At 31.3% G+C, this 27,537-nt stretch overlaps 1 protein-coding gene across 4 annotated transcripts in view; it reads right to left on the reverse strand.

The window, feature by feature from the left end:
• Pot1 (protection of telomeres 1) overlaps positions 1-27,537 on the reverse strand; it is a 95,634-nt gene that overhangs the window by 57,788 nt on the left and 10,309 nt on the right. For 2 of the 4 annotated variants that reach the window (XM_026388731.2, XM_026388730.2), the window contains exons 4-7: positions 22,649-22,734; positions 9,373-9,480; positions 7,336-7,383; positions 2,671-2,785 (exon numbers count right to left, since the gene is read on the reverse strand). In XM_026388731.2, coding sequence (XP_026244516.1) covers positions 2,671-2,785; positions 7,336-7,383; positions 9,373-9,480; positions 22,649-22,734 — 357 coding nt within the window. Of the gene's footprint in view, positions 1-2,670; positions 2,786-7,335; positions 7,384-9,372; positions 9,481-22,648; positions 22,735-27,537 lie in introns of those variants that run through there. The other 2 variants (XM_026388733.2, XM_026388734.2) reach the window with 2 other exon arrangements.

The raw sequence follows: 27,537 nt of genomic DNA on the forward strand, positions 1-27,537 counted from the left end.
AAATAAGGGCTTTTATACATAGTCTTATATTAAGTTGAGGTAATATTCTCTTATATCTAGGATGAATATTTTGTTCATAAAAGTACTGAATTTTGTCAAATGCTTTATTTGCATCTCTTGAGATGGTATGATTTTTATACTTCATTCTATTATGATGATGTGATAAAATGATTGATTTCATACATTGAAATATCATTGCATCCCAAGAATAAACTTCATTTGGTCATGGCGTGTCATGACACACCATGACATGAACATACAGTTCACTAGTATTTTGTTAAGGATGTCCACATCAATTTTCATTATGGATACTGACATGTAGATTTCTATTTTTTCAGTCTTTGATTTTGGTATTATAATAATGCTATATTCATAAAATTAATTTGGGAATGTTTCTTTCTTTTCAGCTTTTTTGAAGAGTTTTGAGGATTGGCACAAATTCCTCTTTAAATATTTGGCCAAATTCACTAGTAACATTATCTGGTTTTGAGCTTCTTTCTTTTTGGGGGGAAACTTTTTGATGAATGACTCAACAGCTTATAAGTTTTCCACTTTTTCATTCTTATGTTTCCAGAAAATCACCCACTGTTTTCTCAGTATCCTTTGTTTTCTGTGGCATCATTTATAATATTTCCCTTTCAATTCTGATTTTGAATTTTTTTTCTTAGTGTAGCTAAAACTGTCAATTTTGTTTGTCTTTTCAAAAAAAAGCTTTTTCTCTCAATGTTTTACTATTCTTTATTTCATTTATTTTTACTCTGATCTTGTTTACTTAATCCCTACTGCATACTTTGGGATTATTTCTTTCTCTAATTCTTTGTAAATTAGGTTGTTTATTTGTGCTCTTTCTCCTTTTTTTAACATGGGTACTTATTGCTACACAGGTCTCTCAGAATTGCCTTTGCTGCATCTTCTAAGTTTTTGTGTGTTGTACTTTCATTTTTGTCTCTATTTTCTAATTTCCATTTTGATTTTTCCTTTGACTCACTGGTTAAGGGATATTATTTAATATGCCCACATTTAGTGAATTTCCTAATTTTCCTCCTGTTACTGATTTCTAGTTTCATTCCATTGTAGTTGGACATAAAACTTGGTATGTATTTAATCTTAAATTTGCCGAGTAATTTAGTGACCTAACGCGTGGCCTACCCTTGCAAATGTTCTGTGTATATTTGAGAAGATACTGTTATTAGTCTCTAGTTACAATAAATGTTCTGCTAGACACACAGGCGCATGCATGTAACCCCTGCTGCTTAGGAGGCTCAGATGGAGGATCAGAAGTTCAAAGCCAGCTGCAACACTGAGACCCCATCTCAAAAAAAAAGGGGGGGAGGGTTGGGGCAGGGCTGAGGATGTGACTTAACAGTTAAGTGCCCCTGGGTTCAATCCCTGGTACAAAAAAAGAAAGAATGTTCTGTGTATGTCTATTAAGTCCATTTGGTCTATAGTGTTGTTAAATTTTTCTGCTTTATTTATATCTTCTGTCTGGATATTCCATCTATTATTTAAAGTGGTCTACTGAAATTTCCTGCTATAATTATGGCTACCTATTTCTTTCTTCATATATATCCACAATATTTGTTTCATATACTAGGAGTGCTGATGTTGGCTGCATATATAATTATTATATTTTCCCAGTGAATTGATCCTTTTATCATTATATGATGTCCTTTTTCTGTTGTAAGAGTTTTTGACCTCAAGTCTATTTTGTCTGATATAAGTGTACCATCTGTGCTCTCTTTGGATATCTTCTTGTTTGTTTCCACACAATAATCTATGTCTTTTGATTACAGAATTTAATCCATTTACAATGTCAGTTGTTAGTGACTGGGAAGATATATGGTCATTTATTTAGTTCTTTTCTGAGTACTGCAAGTCTCTCTTTTGTACTGCTTTTTTTTTTTAATTTTCCTCTCTTGCTATCTTCCTTTATGTTTGGCTGAGTTTACATAATGACAAAACTCATTAATTTCTAATTCCTCTCTCATTTTCTTTTGTACATTTTTCAAAGGTTCTATTTTTGTCCTCATCACAGGGTTTACTTATATCATAACAATCTATTTTAATCTTATAACAATTTATGCTAAATAAAAACTTCTACACTTTTACTTCTTCTCCCAACAATTTTTATGTTATTGGTGTTATAATTTACATCTCTGTATATTGTGTATCTGTTAACATATTTATACAGCTACAGTTATTTCTTACACATAGAATTTTCAACTTATATATCAGAATTAAAGTCATTTATGCTGTAATAGTACTGCCAAAATACTGTAATATTCTGTTATCTGTTTACATACTTCCCTTTACCAGCAAATTTTATACTTACTTATGCTTTCATGTTACTGTTTGGCATCCTTTTAAAAATTTATTCTGTCTTAAACTAGACTCCTGAATCTAAATACATTTTTATTTCATAAGTTAAAATTGCTGAAGAACATGCATCAATGTTATTTGGCAATTATAAATCAGAATTAAGATTCTCTTCAAAGACTCAGGTTACTGAAGGAGCCTAATTCTTGTAACCAATATACAGTTCTAGTACATAAAAAGCCCACCAGGACTGGCGATGTACTTCAGTGTTAAAGCCCTTAGGTCATCCCCAGCTCCAGGAGGGGAAAAAAATAAACTACACTATATAGAAGGTGCACCAATTTTAATACTTACCAGTTCCTTTGCTTAGATATGGGGGCTTAAAGAATTTCACAACACCATAGACATTGACAATTGTACCACCTTTAAGTTGATTAAGGGGTGTATATATATAATTTGTTGCTGGAACCTGAAGAAAGAAAATACAGTGATTACATTATTATTTACTTTTTAGAATCATATCAGTTATAAATGAGCAAATCTACATAACTGTATATTACCCTTCAAGAATCGAAAAGAAGACAACTTCAAAAAAGGCAATGTGCAGTTTATAAAATTTACTATATAAATCAACTAGTTTTCTTCAAAATAACTTGTTTAAACATTATACTTCTTCAATAATAAAGTAGAAAAGAGTACATTAAAGTATCAGTAACTAATGTATAAACTGAAACAATATAGGAAATAAGAAACTCTTAAAATATGCATATCTTCTAAGTTAAAGAAAAAGAGTTTTACTAAAGAGATATGACGCATAAGGCTGGGGATGCAGCTCCATGGTAGAGCGAGTGCTTAGTACAGACAAGTCCCTGGACTTGAATCCAGTATCCTCCCTCCCCTCAAAAGGAAAGGAATAATCAATTATAATGAGACTTTTCTTAAAGTCCTGAAAGAGTGGTAAGAATACTGGTTCTATCAATAAAGAATTCTGTATCTTATAAGTTTAGGGAAAACGTATTCCCAAAAGTACTAAAGGCTCTGGGGGGGGGGGCTGTCAGTAATTCAATCATTTTAGCCATTTTTACATTAATACTTTCCCAACTTATCTGGCAATGAAGTCATAAATGAAATGTAAAATCCACAGTTTATGTATATCTATAAAGCACAATTTTAAAAACCATAAACAACTAGAAGAAAGACTAGTAGAGAAAGGGAAACAGGGTAGGAGAAGGGAGGAAAAGATTAAGGACTGAAGGGAAGCAAATTATATTTCACAATTGTATGATTAGGTCAAAATAAAACCAAATATTATGTATAACTACAACACACTAATAAAAAAGCACAACAAAACAGTTATCAGAAAAATTTTTTTTAAAATGAAGTCTATGAAATTTTGGATTTGGCTTGTAACTTTATATCACTTTAACACTTATGGTATAATTTCTCTTTCTTTTATCCAAAAGATTTACTGAAATAACTACATAAGTGTGGTAAAAAAAAAAAAAAAAAGAAAAAAGTCATTTAGGAGACTATGCACATCAAGAAGGATGCTAAATGTTGATATGACTGCAAGGTCCAATTCTAAAAGGTTTCAGCTGGGTGGTGCCGTCATCCACCTGCCTCTACCTCAACAGAAAATCGATTATCCATCACTCTGAAAGGGAAAATTTTAAAACTCAAATAAAAACAAATGAATTCATTTTTTCCAAGGAAGATGATTCCTTGAATCACACATGGAAGAGTAGGGCTTAGAAGCTGCATTAAACTTTTAACATAAAAGAAAGCTGTAGCTCATCATGTTGAAAGAACACAGGTCAGCAAAATAAACAGAAAGAAGACATGTGCCTTGGTTGACAAAATGACTGGACATAATATTCTATCTTAACAAGTCAGCCTAATGCAGAGATGAGGAAAGAATGCTAGCATAGCTAAATGGATCATCCCAGTTACTGTACTTGCTAATTCATGATGAAAAATCAACTTATGAATTATAAATTTGGCTTTCCAGGTAATCAGACAGTACATGTGGATGTAGCAAGTAAGCTGTGTTTTTAAATAATATATTTATAAATTGATGTTTCTGCTAATATTCTCATATAAGTTTGGTTAATGTACTTTTTTTGGCATGGGGGACTGACCACAGGGGCTCTAAATCACTGAGCTACATCCCTGGAACTAGTGGTTTTTTTTTTTTGGTACTGGGGACTGACTCAGGGGTATCTGACCACTGAGTCACATCCCCAGCCCTATTTTATATTTTATTTAGAGACAGGGTCTCACTGAGTTACTTAGGGCCTCACCATTGCTGAGGCTGGCTTTAAAACTCCCGATTCTCCTGCCTCAAGTCTCGAGAGCCACTGGGATTACAAACATGAGTCACTGCACCTTTTTTTTTTTTTCTTTTCTTTTTTTAAGATAGGATCTCACCAAGTAGTTTAAGGACCTGCTAAGTTGCTCAGGCTGGCCTCAACGTTGGGATCATCCTGCTTCAGCCTCCCAAAACCCTGGGATTATGGATGTGCACCACTGCACCTGGCAGTTAATGTCCTCTTAAGAGAATATGTATTTGGAAAGACAACAAATAAACTTACATAATAATTCCCAATAAAACTTACCTGAAAAATCTGTCTCCATTGCAGACAATAAAATATGACATTCCATAAGAAATGATTATAGTGGAGACACCCAAATCAATGTTATTTTAAGAAACAAACGTATGTTGGGAGGGATGTGGTGTGGTTAGGAAAGAAGAATGATAAGCAAAGGTTTTCTGAAGGGGATAACTAATGTAAATGTGGAAGGACAACAAAGAGAGAACAACACAAGAAATTGGCTATAACATTACATAATTAGAGATTCGAAAATAGTTTGACAAAATTGACACAAATGATATTTCTAATATTGATAACAATAAACATATAATATTTACAGCAAGCTACCAACTTCTAGGCTGATAATAGGATATAGTACTTGTTATGGCAATGCCTTTGGACACATTATTCTATAAATAATTGCAAAAAACTACATCATCACTTTCCAACAGATCCTTTTGTGAGAATAAAAATATTCCACAACATTGTGGTTGCTAAGAAATTTAAATATGACTAGTGCAAATTAGAGTAGTCTGAGGAAGTCCCTTTGAGAGGTTCAAATGTTCCTAAGCAGCAGAGTGTGTGTTTAGAAAATCCCTTTGAAAAGATATTTACAGGAAGGAGCCAATTAAGCAAAGAACAGAAGTTGGGAATGAGCTAAGTAATCCAAAGTACATGTATGAAGACATGAATTGGGTGTCAACCTACTTTATATACAAACAGAGATATGAAAAATTGTGATATATATATATATATAAGAATTATAATGCAAAAAAAACCAAGTGCATGTATAAAGACATGAATTAGCATGAACATACGTTATACAAAGATATGAAAAATTGTGCTCTATATGTGTAATAAGAATTGTAATACATTCCGCTGTAGTGTATTAAAAAAAAATAAAATCAATTAAAAAAAAAGTAAAAAAGAAAAAGAGTTCTAAGTAGAGAAAACAAATCACTGTCAAACATATGGCTGAATTATACAAGGTTGAATAGGAATATAGGGGTTAGTTTATATGCTGAGCCTTTAGATCATAGAACTGGGCCAAATGTTTTTAAATCTTGAAGACAATATAAGATGAAATAATTGTTTGGTGTTACTTGAAAAGGGTAATCCTACCATTACTGTAAAACAATACACTCTTATTTCCTAAATTCTAAAAGATTACTGGTCCAATGATACATTAGACATTAAATAATACATTCTGATGAAAACTACAAAATCCTCTTAGGAAAATAGTAAAAACCTCACCAACAATAACTGGATGCTTTGCTAATACAACTGCAAAGTCCAATACTCAGTTTAAAAATGTGAAAATGAGCACTAAACTCAGGAAAATAAAGTTCAATAAATCTGTACTTGATTTATTTAAGAGGCATGAGCTTTTTGGAAAACTATTTTAGAGATATTCCTCTTATTTCCTTTTTATTTGCAGGCTCAAAGATGTACCAAATAATTAAAGTTGACTAATCTATAACAATTTTAGGAAATACAAATGCCAGGGCTACTTCACATTCTAAAAAGCACATCTACCCTCCTATTGTTAGTTTCCCCAAAAAACGAATTTTAATTATATTACTATTGATATGGCTCGGTTGGTAGAGTGCTTGCCTACTATGCACAAGGCCCTGGGGTCAATCCCCATCGCGTGTGCATGCGCCTGCGCGAACACACACACACACACACACACACACACACACACAAATTCAAAACCTGTGTCTCATATTTTTTTTTAAAGGAAAAAAGTCTCTATTCTCTATTTGCCTGAAGCTTTATTATTCTCTGTTAACTGAAGGTTTAAAAATATAGGCATATCATGAATTTTAAATTAAATTTTAACAATATACTACCTTTCCAGTTTCACTCAGCCATAAATAGCCTACCTATTAAAATGGGAACCTTCCTACCGCTATAACAAAATTTTATAAGAGTGAAAATATGGTATAAAAAGAAAAAGCAAAATGTATCACAAATACAAAGAAATTCTTTACTTAAAATTATATAATTTATCAAATAATAATTCAGCACATAATAATCTGTTCATACATAACTTGATGAAAAACAAAACATGATTCTTCCTATAATTAAAATTATCAAAAATCTCATTGTCTTCATATAGTAAAAATCTTTTTAAATTAAATTTTCTTGTGTATGTATACCTTATACAAAGTATCAGCAGATATCCAGATAATAGAATAAGCAGATATTAATTACTAAGTAAATATGTTAGCAAATAGAATGCTATCAGATATAAAAAAAGGGACTTCATTTTCTGATACTATTTCAAAATCAAGACAGTAAGGTAGACTAATTCAAAATCAAAATATAAAGTAGATGGACTAAAAAGCAGATATAAATATGTGTGTGTGTCTATGTGGATGTAGTAGGTATTATGTATTCTAAAATAACTAAAATATTATCTTACCAAAGACATTGGTTCTGTAGAAAAATCTCTCACAGATTTGACATAAACCTGAAAAAAGAGAGAGGGTTTAGTTGTATGCAAACTACCTCTAGTGTCATCACAGACATTAAACTGTGGTAAAACTAATACTTAACAGTATAATATTCAAACTCACTAAAATGACAAGAAGTTATAGATTATATATTAAGAATAAAATGTGCTGGGCAAGGTGGCTCATGCCTTATATACCCAGCAGCACAGGAGGCTAAGGCAGTGAGATCACAAGTTCAAAACATCCTTAGCAACTTAGTGAGGCCTTAAGCAACTTAACAAGGCCCTGTCTCAAAATTTAAAAAAAATGTTAAAGCCTGGGAATGTGGCTCAGTAGCTAAGCACCCCTGGGTTCAGTCTGTGGTACTACAAAAAGAAAGAGTAAAATGTATTAAAATTTTCATTAAAACACTCAAATTTGAAGTATATCAGTATTTAGTCCTCAGGAAAAAATATAAAAGAGCATACAATCCTCAGTTCAAAGGAAGTGGAAAATCAGAATTAGTGTTCAAAACTTCTGCACAGAACCCTGGACTTTACAGAAAAACAAAATAAAATAAAGGAAATGTAGTAGAGATCACTTTACCTGAAATCTAACCCATATTCAACCTAATTTATTTATTATAATATCAAATAAGGCCACCCATAGCCCTTGAGTTGCCTCTGTACACACTAAGAGAAAACAATCAAACAGTTGTATGACTTGGTCAACATATGATTTTGATCAAAGAAGTAGTTTTCCAGCATGTGAAGGAGAAAGGAGGTCAAGAGTAAGAAGTCACTGTCACAAAGACTAACCCAGGAGAAAATGTTTTAACTAATTAATTTAAAATGAAATCAGGTCAACTATCAGAAGTACCTAATGGGATAATTACAAAGAAGAGGATGAGGTCTTGAATGTCTATGAAGTTTTCTAAGTTTCATTTTAAATGCAATAATATGTTGATCAGGATATTTAAGTCAACAATGGACTGCATATATGATGGTGGTCATGTAACACAGCCTTGTGACATATCAGCCATTTGAGCTTGTGAAAAGTACATTCTAGGATGTTTATACAACCATAAAATCACCTAATGATGCATTTCTCAGAACATACGACCATCATTAAGAAATGCATGACTGTATTCACACAAGACCTTCCTTTTTCAGAGTCATTCTAAACATTTTGATTTTTCTTAAACTTGAAATAGTCAATTGTTGAAGCTCAGAAAATGACACTCCAAAATATACAACTTTGGACCTCAAGCTGAGAGGCTATTTCAAAATCAAACTGTAAGGTAGACTAATTCAAAATCAAAATATAAAGTAGATCGACTAAAAAGTAGATATAAATATGTGTGTATCTGTGCATGTACATGTGGATGTAGTAGGTGTTATGTATTCTAAAATAACTAAAATATCATCTTACCAAAGATATTTGGTAAGAAACAGCAAATGCTTGGAAGAGTTTTCTCTGAAGTTAGTTTCCTTATTTACTCAAAGACTAGACCTCCCAAAAAAGAACATAATTACCTTCAGATCTTGGTATTATAATTTCATTAGCCATGGAAGATTAAACTCAAATCATAGAGGAAGAGATTAAAAATCAAATATTACATTAAGAACCCAAAATATATTTGTATTAATTCACTGTCTCCTCTCCAGACATTCTCCCTCCATAAAAATCCTTTTATACTCCCCTAAAATTGCAGATAGCTCTCCTCCCTCCCTCTCTCCTATAGAGGTTTTTAAGTCTCAAACAGCTTACATATCTTATTTTGTATGGCTCCTGTAAATACATTCACATTAATAAATTTGTACATTTTTTCCTCCTATTAATCTGTTTGTTTCAGCAGATTCAATCACTGAAACTTCAGAACTGAAATTTGAGCTTTCTATACCACTAAAACAATTCAGTCAAACTAAATTTATCTACTGATTTCCAAAAATAACATCTCCATCCCATTACTTCAGCTCAGTGAAGCTACAATATATATGGTTAGAAAACAAAAGTTGCATACTTACATAAACAATTGATTTGAAGTTTTCAAATGCTTTCAAAAATATGCAACATTTAGTATCTCTGCTTGTAGATGCTGACAAAACAATAAACCTAGCCAATGCAATGGTGTCCTATATATGAAAAAAAGTTTGTTATTTAATTATGAAATATCTATAACCCAGAATGTTATACAAATCATTATTTAAAAACAGGAATCACTTCTATAAAATGGAAAACTGCTTAACCTAAATTGATTTCATGCTTATTGAATATATGTTTTAGACTAATACCTCCTTTGACCCTGAACTTCTACAACCATAGAAAAGAATAATGTCCCACTTCATGGCCCAGGAAAACACTAACAAAATCACATAGAAGATTTTTTTTTTTTTTAGTGGGACTTAAAAATCATTGTTTATCTCAGCTTATATAAATAAGCTGTATAATTAAACACAAGATAACAAATGGGTTAGCAGTATTAAGAATAAAACTTCAGAACTGAGAGACTACATTGAAAAAAGCATGTCTTTAGTGTAAAAACTCTATATTACAAATTACATATGTATATAAATCCAGAACATGATATAAAACTAGGAAATTTCCAGTTATACCTAAGAAGAGATATATTAAACTTATGTTTATAACAGTAAGAAGAAGCCATTCTCCATTTGTTTGTGTCATTCTCCATTTATTTGTATCTGAATATTTTTCAGATACTGAAACATAAACTGAGTTCTGTCTTGTCCATTGTACATATTTTGTTTTCTTATTCTTCTAATTGTAATAACAAATCTTAAGATGTATAAAAATTCTTGAACTTTAGGTCATCTTCCATCAATAGTTTTAATCTCCATGAAATGAAAGTCTACATAACTACATTTTGCTTTATATATATAAGGGCATGGTATCAGCCCCCAGAATTTTCTATTCAGTTTCATAAACTAGGTTCTAAGCCACTGGAAGACAAAGGGTTATGTTTTTATTTGCTTTGTGTTTACAACTGACCTCAGACCAATAAATTCTCATTTTAATGAAAACTTAAGATTTTGGTTAAAGATTCAAAGTTGTTTATTCAAATAAGCATGGTTTCTCTCTCTCTCTCTCTCTCTCTCTCTCTCTCTCTCTCTCTCTCTCTCTCTCTCACACACACACACACACACACCAGTATCTTATGTTATTCTTTATTTGACTTAAAAACATTTTCAAAAATAAACACTATGAGGAAAAAAAATTCACCGAAAAGCAAAAGATAAGGCAAAGATGGACATTTTTGTCTCAAATTTTCAGCATAAAACTTTATAAGTGTCTTTCATAATACAGAAAATATTTTATGAATAAATGACTAAAAGCTGTGAGCTAGTATTCATTAAAAATTTCTCAATTTATATCAATATTAGCTACACGATTCAGTAAGAAGTTACAATTCTTCCCTGAGCATATACTTGTCAACATGGAAATCATCAAACTTTTTTTAAAAAGTAAAGTTTGTTATAAGCACAGATTTATATTTGAATATGTACAGAAGCATGCACACACACACACATAAATTGCTTTGAAGGCCCTCATCTCATCTGAGCCTACTTCCATTTATTTTCATTCAATAAATATTTCCTTCAATATTTTCATTCATTCTCTTATAAATCTAACATTTTTCCACATCTATTCTTTGCTTATTCTAAGCTCCCATGAATAATAAACATTTCCCCATTTGTGTATTATTTAACTTTATCTGTTCTTCAAAGTCTGAGTTATAAATGCTTCTTCCTGATAAGGACTATCTTAAATTACACCTTTCCCAGAAGGGGGAAAAAAAAAAAATCTTCCTCTGATTTCTCCCAAAGAGCATTTAAACATTCTTTGTACTCTGTTACTTCCAAACTTTAAACTTAATACCTCTAGTGCCATGTTAAAGCCCATTAAGCTCTTTTTTTTAAAAAATACCTTTTATTTATTTATGTATGTACGTATGTATGTATGTATGTATGTTTGGTTTTATGTGGTGCTGAGGATCGAACCCAGGGCCTCACATGTGCCAGGCAAATGATCTACCACTGAGCCACAACCCCGCCCAACCCATTAAGCTCTATAAAACTAAAAATAATGTCTTATCCATGTGTACATCCCATGAGTCACTGACAGGTTTCTATTCACAGTAGTCAACAAAGATATTATATGAATTAACAGTGGTAAAAATTGAAGTACAGATCAAACAAAGGAGAAAAAAAATGGCTCTTCAGATCTAGTTTCCATGAATTAATATATTTTTATATTTATTCAAATACATAGAAAATAAGAAAGATGAATATTTAATATGAAATATTAGTTTTTATATTTAGTAGATTTAATTGAAAATGAGATTTAATGTGTAGTGCTCTAACTTCTAAACTTCTGAGAGGCCCATACTGAGGCCATTCAAAAAAGAAGAGGAATTACTTAGTTTGGTGCCAAGAGGACATTCTGATACACAAAAGCAGTTATCTCAATCTGATGAAAAAGTGTTAGGAGACCAGCTTGAGAAGAATACCATGTTACTAAATGTGACAAGGCTTACTGATGCCTGTGCACAAGCTATTAAAAGTAAATAAATATACAATCAGTGTAACTGAAAACTAGAGAAGTCATTTCCTTTTCACGACTCCTCCATTCTTCACTGTGCCTTAGATAGAGTGATTCCATGTCACTGAACAATTCCTGTTTGGTTTGTTTACTGCAAACCAGTCTCGTAAAAAAAAAAAAAAAAAAAAAAAGAATGTAAACAGTATACATGTTCTTAACTTAAAGAAATGTTCTTCAAAAATTAACAATCAACAGGAAAAAAAAAGAGCCTACATACTGTGTGAGTCTATATAACATCATGAAAAATGTAAAACTATGAAAACAATAAAGATAAAATGATCAGTAGCCTGGGATTAGGAGAAGGCAAGGATGCCTAGGCAGAGTACAGAAGATTTTCAGCAGTGAAAATCCTCTGTACATACATATGTAAATATATGTGAATATATATTTGCCCAAACCCAGAAGAATGTATACTACTAAAAGTGAACCCTCATGAAAACTACAGACCAGGTGATATGTGAAAGTAGGTTCATCAATTTTAATGACTATCTCACTGTAGAGAGGGATGCTGATGATAGTGGAGGAAAGCCTGCATGTGTGTAGGGAGGGTGTAAAAAGAAAATCTCTGTAATTTTCTCCTAATTTTGCTGTGAACTTAAAACTACTTTTTAAAAAAGTCCTTTAAAAAATCTATCAGACAACTCATTTGTACATTAACAAATAGGTCTTAATATGTTCATGAAACTTAATGAAGAAAGCAATCAGTGGTGAAATAAGCAAATTAATAGATGAACAACAAAAAGGTAAACTGTAATAACTGGTGCTGGAGAGAGGAGCCTTATTTTTTATTATGGCAGCCTGCTATTTTTGTAACATGATGATTGAGTTGAACACAAAGTACTGTAGAAACTGATCTCCTCTTTTTCCTGAATGAGTGAGCTGATGATTCAATATTGAAATCAATATCCTTGGGCATACCTGAATGAAATGATGCTGTGTTTTGGTTGTATTCTGAAGTTTTTTGGAGCACTATTTGGCATCTCCTTTCTTCCATGGAGAGCTCACCATTCAAACATGACAGATTTGGTAAAACACTAGTTAGGTTGAGTCTTGCTTGCCTCCACTTGGTCACCGTTGTATGAATCCAATGGTTGTTTTGTTTTGCTTTTTGTTTTTTTCCTGTTGTTTTTTTTAACAGTTTTCAGCTGATGTTCATGAAAAGTGTAAGTATTTAGAATTGTGCCACCAATAAAAGGAAATCCTAAAGAAGTACATTTCTTTACAGAACTGTGTCATACCATCCTTTGGACCCTTTGCTGGAAAAGTAGAATCAAGTCTCAAATAATTGCCTTTTTAATTGTATCCTCTAGTATTATAGATGTAGGACAGTACAGTATCATACTCTGTGAATGTAAAACCTCTTGTACTTGCCTTATGGTATGCAGTAGTGACCGTGCTTTAACAGAGCTGTTTTTAATAATGTTACTCCAGAATGTTTTCTTTTCAGGTGATGACTGAGAAGCTAATAAGAAAAAAATGGTGCCAGGTATCACAACACTACCAGAACTTTGCAGTTTTCTCTGGTTTTGTTTTCTTTTTGTTTTTATACCTCCCCCACCTTTAATGGAGTGTGCTGGATGTCTCTATAATTATGTTGATATGACTGAAGAACCTGGATAAGCTGTTGTTGCTGCAACTGATGTATAACATAATGCTATTATATATATATATATATATATATATATATATATAAAATACATATTATAAATGAATTTGAAACAGCATTTGTTTTAAAATAAAAGATAACAAAAAAGAAAAAAAATACATATTATATATATACAATATTGAATTTTTGGAAACTTTAAATATACTGTCAACTCTGGAAAAAGTATCCCCAATTTACTGTGTTGAGTTGGCATTGTTCAGAAATTAACAGCCATATTGGTCTAGAAAAGTTAAACTTAATTTTTTTCCATTTATACAAGGGTAACACATTTATCAAATATGCAAGGTTTTATCTACATGTTTGATTGCAGAAACTAAAAGTATTTTATAAATAATGAAAAAATAAATTGTAAGACTAGAGAGTTAATTTGCTGATTTTTAATAGATAATAAATTAAAAATTCTCAAGCTGTTAATTTCATGAGCAGAAAAAGGGCACAGAATATGTAAAATAACTGATAGTCTAACAAGAAAAATACATATCTGATTTTAATAAGCATCAAGTAATTTTTCTGACCTTGCAAATCTTATGAGGTTATCTTATTATTTTAAACAATGTTAATACAGGGTTCAGCAAGAAACCAGGGACCTGATGGTATTAACAGTATAGTGATTAGACAGAAAATATTTCACTAACATAAAAAAGTATATTTTTGAGAATTACCAGCTATTGGATTGTGTATTACACCACAGACAATTATGTAATATTAACCTTAAAACTCCAAATCCTACAATGGTCTAAAATTACTATATGATCCCGTAATCACCTCCCTCACCAGTCATATACTAGTTGACTCAATCTGATATTCTGCCTTCTAGTATTCTTTAAACATTCCAGATGCTCACTCAGGACCTCTGCATGTTATTCTCATACTGAGTCACTCTCCAAGTACCCTGTGCTCATTTTTCTATAACTCTTCTCAATTTGTTACTTAATGTTCTTACTATGAATCATGTCTGTATGAAATGATTGTAATAGTTGGCTAACTCCACTTTTCTCCACTCCACATCATGTTCCATGAATGAAAGGCCCATGACTATCTTATTCACTAATTATCTCCAACATCTATTATAAAACATAAAAAATTCATGTATTTGAACTACATAAGTAACCAAAGATATGAATACTCGCAAACTCAGACACACACATTGTACAGCTTCATAAATCTTACATAAATTGTATAAAACTTACTTCATAGAATCTTAGCATTTTGCATTTTAGAATTGATAAGAACCTCAAAGATCATCAAATACCTTCATCTTTCAGATAAGAAAACAAGGGCCAGAAAGCATATTAAGAATGGCCTAAAGTCACTTATAGATAATTAGTTATAGACTAAGACAGGAACCCAGATCTCTTGACCTCCAAGACAGACACTATTCTACCTTCAGTTTTCAAAACAAGGATAGAAAATCTATCTATACATAAATATCCATAATTGACAGTTTTGTAATAAAATATTTTTTAAAACTTAACACTTTGGATAAGTCTACCCATATCAAATATTAAAACTTACTTTAAAAAATGAAAGCTAAAACAAGGAGTTTCAATTATACGACATGTATATTTCTGTAAACTATCTTTAATTTAGCAAAGCAAGGATTAAAATCTTGTTAAAATTAGTTTTAGAGTTTTAGGAATTGAGTTTTACTTAAATATGGAATTAGCCTTATAAAAACAAACAACTGACAAGGCAGACATAAGAACAAAACTAGAAGAGTTAATTTCTTTGTGCAAAAAGTTCTAACTTTGCATTGCAATTTTCTTTAATGATGATACTACAGTCTCTAAACTAACCTGCCCAGATGATCAGCACTCATGAACTGTAAGTCCAGAAAGAATTTAAACTGTGACCTAACTTTATCATATTTAAAGAGGGAGAAAACACTAACTTACCATCTTTAACATCCTGTTATCTCAGAAATATTAATTAGCTGTCATAATCCTATTATATTTTCATAAACACCTATATAAAATTTATTTTAAAAGCAAAAAACATTTTTCATGTGTCAGGGAAAATACATTCAATACTTAATATAGTGTTTATCACGTAGACACATAAGTACATGTTCTAAAAAATCACTATAATTTTTATATAATGCTTTTTAAATAAAAAAATAAATGTAAGCTGCTTAAAGAGAATAAAAATGAAAACATATTAGAAATAAAACAGAAGATTCCAATATTACTTTGCATTTATTTTTGAAATGCTTCTATAGGATACCTAAGTAAAACTAAGTGAAAATAAATCAATTTTCAAAACATGGGTAGCATTTGTTCCACTTCCAGACCCTGTAATCCCTTTTCCCTTCCCTCCTCCCTTCCTCTATTCCCCATCCTCTATTCTACTGGTCTTCCTTCTATTTTTTTCTAGTTGCAGTTGTTTTAAATTAGTACTTTACAGATATACATAAAAAGTTAAATTCACCATATTCATATACGCACACAGCACAATTTGGTTAATTTTATTCCACTGTTCCTCTCTTTTCCTGACCCTCATCCATCCTCCTCAATTACCTTTCCTCTGCTCCACTGATATTGCTTCTATTTTCATGGGATTTCCCCCACCCCCTTTATTTCCCTTATTTTTGTCTACCTTCCACATACAAGAGAAAACATTTGACCTTTGACATTCTGGGTCTTGCTTATTTCATTTAGCATGATATTCTCCAGTTTCATCTATTTACCAGCAAATGACATAATTTCATTTTTCTTTAAGACTGAGTAAAACTCCATTGTATAGATAAACATTTTCTTTATCCATTCATCTGCTGATGGGTATCTAGGTTAGTTCCATAACCTGGCTATGGTGAGTTTTCCTACTATAAACAATGATGTGCCTGTTATCACCACAGTATGCTGATTTTAGTTCTTTTGAATAAATACTGAGGAGTGGGGTAACTGGATTATATGGTGGTTCCTAGTTTTTTGAGGAATATCCATACTGCCTTCCAGAGTAGTTGGACTAATTTGTGGTCCCACCAACAATATAGAAGTATACCTTCTTTCCCCCCACATCTTTGACAACATTTATTATTGTTTATATTCTTGATATAACTGCCCATCTGACTGAAATGAGATGAAATCCCAGTATAATTTTAATTTGCACTTCTCTGATTATTCGGGATGTTGAACATTTTTCATAAGTTTGTTGGCTACCTATATTTCTTCTGTTTGTTCAGTTCTTTTGCCCATTTATTTATTTATTTTTGATGTTAAGTGTTTTGAGTTCTTTACATATTCTGGTTACTAATTTTCTGTTAGAGGACCATCTGACAAAAATCTTCGTCCATTTCATAGGTTTTTCTCTTCATGCTTTTCTTTCTTTTGCTGTGCATAAGTTTTTTAATTTGTTGAAATCCCACTTATTGACTCTAGATTTTATTTCTTAAGCATTAGGAGACTTGTTAAGAAAGTTGGTACTTGCAGGGATAATGTTGAAGTGTTGAGCATGTGTTTTCTTGTAGCAGTTACAAAGTTTCTAGTGTAATTTCTAGGACTCTGACCCATTCTGAGTTGATTTTTGAACAGGGTGAAAGATAGAGATCCAGTTCCATTTTTCTACATACAAGGCATTCAATTTTGTTAGCACTATTTGTCAAAAAGGCTATCTTTTTTTCCAATAGTTTTTGGCTCCTCCATTGAGTACCAGATGGCTGCATCTATGTGGATTTGTCTCTGTGTTTTTGTTGTTTTGTTTTGTTTTTAAGTCTCATTGGTCTTCATGTCTGTTTTGATGCCAATACCATGCTGTTTTGGTTACTATAATCTGAGATCTGGTATGGTGATGTGGTGATGCCTCTGGCATCGTTCCTCCTGCTCAGTATTGCTTTGGCCATTCTGGTTGTCTCATTTTTCCACAAATTATTCATGAAATACACAGGGAAGGGGGACACTGACAAATTCATTCCGAAAAATTCAGACCAACATCATTGATGAATATAGTTGAAAAAATTCATAATAAAATATTGACAAACCACATTTTAAAACACATGAGGAAGACAGTACAACATAATCGAGTGGGTTTCATTCCAGGGATGCATTGTTGGTTCAACATACAAAAATCAATAAATATAATCTATCACAGAGTCAAAAACAAAAATCATCTCAATATAATCTGAATAAGTATTGGACAAATGCAGCACCCATTCATGTTAAAAATGTTAGAGAAACTAAGGATAAAAGAAACTTTCTCCCACACTGTAAAGGCTACATACAATAAATCCAAAGTCTACATATATTTAACAGAGAAAAATTGAAAGCATTTCCTCTAAAATCAGGAACAAGACAAGGATGTCCACTCTCACCACTCCTATTCAAGACAGTTCTTCAAACTATCAGAACAATCAGACAAGAAAAGAAAAGGAATACAAATACGAAAAGAAGCCAAATTATGTTTGCTAATGACATGATCCTTCCTTTAGAAGACCCAAAAAACTCAATCAGAAGACTTCTAGAGCTAATAAATTCAGCACAGTATCAAGATACAAGATAAACATAAGTAAATCAATCATTTTCCTATACTCCAATAATAAATCTACTGAGAAAGAAAGAATGAAAATTATCTCATTCACAATAACCTCAAAAAAAAAAAAGGCTGAGGAATAAATTTAACTAAGGTGGTTAAAGACTTCTACAATGAAAAATATAGAATATTGAAGAAAGAAACTAAAGAAGACCCTAGAAGACGTAAAGGATATTCTTGTATAGGAAGAATTCATATTGTAAAAATGACCATACTACCAAAAGCATTATACAGATTCAATGCAATCTCTACCCCATCCAAATCCAAAGACATTCTTCACCTACTCGCATTCTAACTTCATTCATATTCTCTCTCCCTGTCTTTCTAATTTCATCATTTCTGAATACTTTTCTTCAACAAACGACATCTCAAGTCTTCTTACATGCTGAATTTTTTTTTTTTTGGTAGTGCTGGGGATTGAACACAGAGTTTTGTGCATGAGAGGCAAGCACTCTACCAACTGAACTGTGTCCTCAGCCCACACTGAATTCTTAATAACTCAAAACAGTCATCTCAAATATTAAATTAATTAAACTGATAAAAATCTACACCTCAAAGGTAGCAATAATAATAGTAATGACAACAGGGACTGACTGGAGCTACCCATAACCAAAGTGCCTCATCATAAATGACAGTTTTATAGTAACTTGCTTAGAATATTAATTCTTAGCCTAAATGGCTTGAGTAGGAATAACTGTGTATGGGTATGGTTTTTTTTCTATTTAATTTTCTAGTCCCCTTCCCTGATAAAAGACTGCTATATAACACTTCTTATTTAGTAGATTTGTCTCTAGAACTTCTCTATCACACCAAGTACATTAAAACTTTATCTCAACGAGAATCTTTAAACCTGTATCTAAAATTAGTTTTCATCCTGGAAGAAATGATCTGATGACCTATCCATGAGTTTTAAGACATAAACTGTACAACACCTACCTGACTACCTCAATCCCAAAGAAAGATTTTAAGAAATCACTGGCTTAATAAGAGATGTGCACAAGGAAAAATATTACTATTACTGATTCTCCTTTTGTTTGTTTAAAACAAATTAGGAAAAAATTAACTGATTTACTGTCTCTTTAAAAGAGCTTTGGCAAAAATAGATTAAAACTTCACTTTAGCAATATATCCACAACAATCTTTTACATGGAAAACAAACAAAACAAAACAAAACCCAAAGTTTTTTTGAAATGGATCTTTAATCTAGACTTCAAAGTCGGGTTTTACAAAAACAGCACCACTTCACAAGTTAAACTTAGGTTAAACTTAGAGATATGCTGTTTAGAGATGTGTTGTTCAATACAGTGTCAACCAGCTATATGTAACATTTAAACTAAATAAAATTTAAAACATTATTCCTCAGCCACACTAGCCACATTTCAAGTGCTCATTAGCCACATGTAAGTAGTAGTTACCATATCAACAATGTGGATGTAGAACATCTTTCTATCATTGCAATAGTTTAGATGATGCTGGTCTAGGAAACTTAGTCACTTAGATTCTCATTTTCAAATACCTATCTATATTGTCTAAATATTGTATAGCAGGTTTGCATTATTAGGCAAAATATAAACAATGTAAAACTTGCCACTTCTATTCTTAAGGATTCAACTCAGTAGAATTAATTAAAAACATGAAGTTGTGCAACCATCACCTCTATTTCCAAAACTTTTCAAGATAGCAAACACAAACTTTTCAACTGTCAAGCAGTAATTCCCCATTTTAACCTTCTTTCAGGTCCTGGTGATCTCTACTTTTCCTTAATTTCCCTAAAGTCTCTATGAATATGCACTTTCTACTTATTAACTAGAATCAAACAATAGTTGTCATTTTTTATCTGGCTTATTTCACCTACTTTAATGTTTTCAATGTTCAAACTCACTGTAGTGTATATCAGAAGTTCATTCATCTTTATGGCTAATATTCTATTATATGTACATACACACTTTGCTTATCCATTCATCTGTTGATGGACATGTGAACGGTTTCCACCATTGCTGACTGAGGTAAATAATGCTACAATGAAAACTGGCCTACAGGTGAGTTTCTTTACCTGTTTTTATTCTTTTGTTTATACACCTAGATCTAAGATTGCTGGTCATACACTAATTCTGTTTAGCTTTTTGAGAAAATACCAACCAATTTTCTACTGTGGCTGTACCATATTACATTCCTAAAGCAAAGTATATAAAGGTTCCAATTTCTTCAGATTTTTATGAAACATTAGAACTTCTGTGACTTTTTTTATTATAACCATCCTAGTGGGTGTGAAATGGTATTTCACTTTGGTTTAAATTTTTCTTATTCTAAAAACCAACAACAGTATTCATATTTTTCATGCAGTTCTTGGTCATCTCTAGAATTTCTTTATATATTCTGGACAGCAAATCCTCATTAGATATTTCTCCCATTCTAGAAACTGCTCTTTTTCTTCTGTGATAATATCCTTTAATACATAACATCTTATACTTCTGATGAAAAGAAATTTATTTCTTCTTTTGTTTCTTATGCATTTGTTGTCACATTTCAGAATCCACTGCAAAATCTAAGTTCATTAAGGTTCATTCCTGTATCTTCTATTTATTCACAAGACTTCAATCTACTTTGAATTAAATTTTGTGTATGATGTACAGTAAGGATCTACTTCTTACACATGGATATGATCAACCCCCACACAAAAGTTAGTTGTTTATATACACCTGCAATGTGTTTGTCTTTTTAACAAATAATGTGTGGAGGTTGTTTTGTATGGGGGTTTATCATATCCTACTAGTTTCTTACATTTGAAAATGCAACTGCCTCATCATTTGTTAAAAAGACAAAAGGTCACTATAAATAAAGATAGTTTTACTTCTTCCTTACTCATTTGGATGTTAAATGTCTTGAATCTCTTTTTTTGTCCTAATTGTTTTGTTCATTGACTGGACCTGATATTCTTCTCAAAAATTAACTATTGATAGAAATCTGGATTTCTTTCTTTTCTTTTCTTTGCACTTAGGGATTGAACCCAGAGCCTCAAACATACCCCACTGTTTCTTGACTAACTTTTAGTGCACTTGTCTTTATGCCAGTATCAGTGTGTTTTGATTAGTATAATGTTTTGAAATTAGGAAGCATGAGTTCTAATATTTCATCTTCTTTTTCAAGATTGTTTTGGTTATGTGGTCACTGAAGTGCCTTAAAATTCTCTAAAAACTTGGGGACTGTTTTTTTTTTTGTTGTTGTTGTTGTTGTTTTAATTTCTACCAAAAAAAAAAATTGGAACTATGATACATACAGATGTTCTTAAATCTACAGATCATTTGGGTAGTATAGGCAACTTAACATATTAACTCTTCTGACCCAAGAACAAGGAAGGTTATTTTCTTTCATTAGGTTTTTTAAAACTTCTGTTACAAATAACTTTTTAATTTTCTGTGTACTACTCTTTCTTTTTTTTTTTCTTTTGTTAAATTTATTACTAGGTATCTTATTCTTTTACGTGCTAGTATAAATAGAATTGCTTTCATCATTTCATTTTCAGACAATTCATTGCAGGTATATATAAACACTTAACTTTTGGGGGGGGTGTTGATCATATCCCTCAAAACTAGTAAATTAGTTTATTAGTTCTAATAGCTTTATTTTGAAGTATTTGGAATTTTCTATATATCTGATCAGTCATTTGTAAGTAATGATTGTTTTATTTTTCTCTTTCCATTATGAAATGTTTATATTTCTTCCTCTTAACTAATTGATCTAGTTAGAACATCTAGTACAATGCTGAGTATCGGGGCATACTTCTCTTGTTCCTAATCAGAGAGAAGGCTTTCAGTCTCTCATTATTATATTAGGAGTGGGTTTTTCCAAAAATGCCCTCTATTATGTTGAGGAAGATCCATTTTATTCTCTAATTTTGTATACTTTTATGATAAAATGTGTTAGGGTTTCTTACATTATCTAGTAATCTTTTCCCCATATTAACAGATATTATCATGTCTTTGTTTTTTCCCCCTTTCTTCTACTAATAAATCTGGTGTAAGGCAGTGACTTATTTTCTTATACTAAATGAGCTTTGCCTTCCTGGGATAAATCCTACTAGTTCACAGGGTCTAATCCTTTTCATATGTTGTTGGATTAGGTTGGCTACTATTTTGATCAGGATTTTGAAGGCATGTAGTTTTTAAATAACTGTAAGAAAATACTATAAACACAGAACTAAAGCTCATATTAATCTTTAATAATACTTATTTTAATTAAAGGAGTAATGTATTTAAATTTAGACATGCTATTCAATACTAAAAATTAAAATGAACTAAGAAATAATTTCTCTTTATGCCAATGATTAGTTTTACTCATCTCTTAGTGCTGTTACATTTCAAAAATGTCACTTTTATAGGTCTTATTCTTTTATTACATGTCTGAAAATAAATAATAAATTTCAAAAAGTCTTTAAGATGAATAACATCATTAATAACTCTATTTCTAAAACAATAAATATAAAAATATTTTACCCCTTCATAGAAAACTTTTGCACAGTCCTTTGCTAATTTCCCAAAAATTAATACATTGATGGTGTTGACCTCTGAATTTTCTTTGTCTATTGAGAAAAACATAACACATACACATAGAAAAACACTTATTAGAAATAGCAGTTTTATAAATAAAATAAAACTGATGACAACTATATCTTTAAAACTAGTTCCTTGAAAACTTAATTATGAAGAAAATAATTAAATTGTTTCTGACTCAATTTTAGCTTGCTGTAATACTTTAAGAATTACAAAAGTAAAGTATACTACACATGAAAACCAAAATTATAACAAGTTTCAACTAGAATATATCTGGTATAACATTCTATAAATATCACATTAACAATACATAATAGCAACCTTCTACTATTTTTTATGTTTGTAATCAAAAGTAAATGAAAAACTACTAATTATTTAATTTAGAAGTGCCTAAGAGATCTTTCAAAATATTTCATTTTTATTGATGGTCAACTTTAAGTAATCTACAGTTATTAATGCAGAGTCTCTTATACTGTTATTTTCTCTATCAAAATTTCAGGGTACTTTGCAACACAGATTCTGATCTTTCATACTTGCATATATATGTGCTGGGACAGAAGACCACAGAAGTTTAGGTAAAACCTACTTAAATAATGAGACTACAAAGAAATTTCACTGACAAGGTTGACTAACAATCAGTTCTTTACATGCTCCCTAAAAATATGACCATATTTATTTTTAAAGTGAAAATATCAAGGATGTTAAATACCTAAAAGACCTTATCATATTACTTCTTTTATCTCTAACATAATCCAAACACACGAGCCAAGGATCTAACATACCTAGGAATGAATATTTTTCAAACTGATATCGAGATTAATTATACTCAATACTTAGAACCAATAAGGCAATGCCATTTTTATCAAATCTTTAATAATTAAGAAAGTGTTGAAGAGCAGGGATGCATTTAACATAGTGATAAACTCATTAAAAATGCTCAACAAATATTTGTGAATAAAGGAAGTGGGTGAAACAAATCTAACTGCTGAGATGATAATCAGTTCTTCTAAATAATGGCACATCTTGGCCAAATCATTATAACTGTGGAAGAGTTAGACAAATTCTATAAAGAACCTAACTGACATCTTCTATATTTGGGGACAGAATGTCAGACATTCTCATTCTCCAAAGGTTACCCACTTCCTATAAGCCACTACGACAGAGCCAGATGCTAAGATTCAATTATGTCATCTGAGAGAAGCTAATTTATATTAATTGGCAAACATTTAACTAGTTCAAGACCCTCCCTTAGTAGATTTTCTTGTACATAAAACATCTTTCCAAAATCTGAAGTCTCTGTTTTTTGACTTGGAACTCTTACATCTGCCACTCTATCAGGTCTAATAGCCCCTGGAATGAAACAACTACCACAGAACTACCTATTGCTCCTTTTGCTTACCTCCCTCAAAACAAGTATATATGCAAATTCAAATATTACTGTTCCTCAAACACAAAAATATAGTGGCTACTAATCAAAACCTAACACATTTCTTGAATGTCTTAAATGACCTATAGAATTTTTCTTTTTGGCCATGAAGAAGCAACAAAGACTGGATTTATCCTCCAGCCTTAAAACAGAAGATCAAGAAACAAAATATGTGAAATAACTCTTCTTGGACATTAGACAAAAGAAAGTGAGTTGTGGGTTTTTTGTTTGTTTGTTTGTTTAGGAAATAAAAGCAGTAACCTAGTTCACTGTGGGAGAGATTGTGGGCAACAGAATATGGAGATGGAATCTAAAGTCAAGCAATTTCACTGAGTTAAAAGTCTGAGGACATCACAGTTGTTAGAATTTTCAGGACAGAGTGCAGAAAGGAAGGGAGCCATAAAATGAATGCTTTGAATATCGTTAGGTGTCCTCAGGTCTTTGGCCATACACTCATCTCCAACTGTATGAGCACTCAGTCCTCTGGGAAAGAGACTAGCCAACTGAACAGAGAATGCAGAACAATCTTGAGATTCACAAAGACCTATAACAACCAATAGGCTAGAATAGAAAGAGTTCCTCATTTTTAGAGTACAGAATGGACTCCTCAGAAGGATATTTCCCTAATGAGAAGGCCAATAAGTCCCAGAATAAAGGCTATTTTGGACCTAATTTAATGAAGCTAATCAAGTTGAATCCAACAAAATATATCCCAAACACTAACAATATTCAAAGGGTAACAAATCCAATATTTGATTATATAAAATTCTAAATATCCAGCATTCAGCAACAAACTGCCAGTCATGTAAACAGGAAAAACAAGGACATAAAACAGGAAAAAGGAAAATAAAAAAAAAATGGCCTGGGACATTAAGTAGCTCAGTGGCATAGTAGCTAGCACGCTAGAGGTTTTGCATTATTACCAGCAGTGAAAAAAAAAGAAAAAAAAAATAGAAAAGATCCATGAACAATAGAAATAACAGCACTAGGAGAGAGGAGTTTAAGGAAGTTAAAAACATGTTCACAAAAGTACAGAAAATCATGAACATAGGGAAAAATGGAAGGTATAAAAAAAGAATCAAGTGAACCTTTTAGAAATGAAAAATACTGAAAATTGATAGTATACTGAATGGGGTTAATAGTCAATAAATATAGAAGAAGGTGCTACAAAGAACTGGAAAATACAGAAAACCAATAAAACAAAGCCAATTATTTGTAAAGGTCAATTAAACAGACCTCTAGCCAAAAAACGAACAGGAAAAGAACACAGACAGTAACCTCAAATTACCAAACCAAAAATTAGTAATGAGATATCACTACAAATCTATCAACATTAAAGGAGTATTCAAGAAATGAACAACTTCATGCCAACTGAGATGAACAGAATAACTTCCTTTACAAACACAAACTACCAAAGTTTCCTCAAGACAAAGGGACAACTGAACAGCCTTATATAAATTAAAAGACACTAAATTAAGTATTAAAAGATTTTCCATTAAAATAAGGTAGTTGGCTGGCTTTACTAGTGAAATGTATAAACATTAAGGAAGAATTAACAATTCTCCAAACTCTCCCAACAAAGAGGAGGCAACACTAAGTCATGAGAACAGTGTTACTGTGACACTAAAACCAGTCAAAATTATTATAAGAAAAGAATGTTTTAGATCAAAATCTTTCACAAATATATAGATGCAAAAACATTTAACATATTTGCAAATCAAACCCAATAATACATAAAAAAGATAATACATCAAAACTAAAAAGGATTTAAACCAAAATACAAGACTGATTTAATGTGGGAAAATCAATCAAAGTAAAATACATATTAACAAACTAAAAATAGAAGAAACTATGATCATTAACAGAGGCAGACAATGCATTTAGCAAAATCCAACATCCAATCATGAAAAAACTCTCAATAAAGTAGGAACTGAAAAGATTTCCTTAAGTCTGATAAAGGACAATTATTAAAAATAAATGCATAAAAAATTCTGGAATGTATTAAAATATGTGCAATATCTGTCCACTGAAAATTTATAACACACTATTAAGAAAAATTAAACAACTAAATAGTGAGTCCTTACAAAGTTAATGAATCTGATACATGGGTATCATTAACATGTGAAATTTCCAAAGAATCTATAGATTCAGTGCAACAGCAATCAAATCCCATTTACTTGTTGTTAATAAATAAAGATAAAACTGATTTTTGTTTACTGATCTTTTATTCAGCAGCCTCATTAAATTTTATAATTAAATATTATATTTTTCCACTGATAACTTTAGAAATTTTATATATTTATTAATGCCATCTGTCAGTAATGACATTCTATTAATTCTTTTCTGATCTGTATTCATTTTAATTCTTTTGTCTTTTTATATGACAAGGACCTTTTGTAAAAAGTGGTAAAAATAAGCACCCCTATTACATTCCTGATCTCAGGGGAAAGGTTCAAATATTTCCCCATTAAGAATAGCATTTGCTATAAGATTTCTGAAGATATTTTATATCAGATTAAGAGAATTTCTTTATATTCCTAGTTGTCTAAGTGTTTTCACCATAAACTGGTATTTAATTAGACTATACCTACTGAAAAAAACATAAATTAATAAAATAGAATAGATAAAATATTGATGACAATGTGTAATCTCAAAGTCTGATATCCTACTGGTAGAAACTGAAATCCTATTGATAGAAACATAAAACAGAATAAATCCTTTGGAAACAATCTGGCAATACCTACTAAAGACCTAAGTCCACTACTATGTAAATATGATCAAGAGAAATACTTTGTATTTACCAAAACGTGAACAGGTATATACAGTATAGCCCAAACCCACAAAACTAACCAACTGCCTATCAACAGAACAGATAAACTCTTTTTTTTAAATATTTATTTATTTATTAGTTATTGGCAGACACAATCTTTGTTTGTATGTGGTGCTGGAGGATCGAACCCGGGCCGCACGCATGCCAGGCGAGCGCGCTACCGCTGAGCCACATCCCCAGCCCCCAGATAAACTCTTAATACACTCAGAAAACAGCATACTGGAGAACAATAAAAAAGCAATGAACTACAATATCAATATTGGTCAAATCTCATAACAAAATGTTCAGATTAAAAAGCCACACATAATAGAGATACTGCCATAAAATTCAACTTATATAAATTTCAAAAACAAGCAAATTAATATATGGCATAATGAGATTAATTCTCCTTGGGAAGATAGTGACTCTGGAAGACAGTATTAAGGATGGTCTTTTATGGATTTAGATGCTAATTACAAATGTATATTCTCCTCATAAAAACATCATTATGCATGATTTGTTCATTTTTCTATACATATATGCTATATATACGTGCTAAAAAAGAATCCAGTGTCTTGAATAAATGTACTTTGATGT

Source organism: Urocitellus parryii, chromosome 3, assembly GCF_045843805.1.
Source record: "Urocitellus parryii isolate mUroPar1 chromosome 3, mUroPar1.hap1, whole genome shotgun sequence".
NCBI lineage: Eukaryota > Metazoa > Chordata > Mammalia > Rodentia > Sciuridae > Urocitellus > Urocitellus parryii.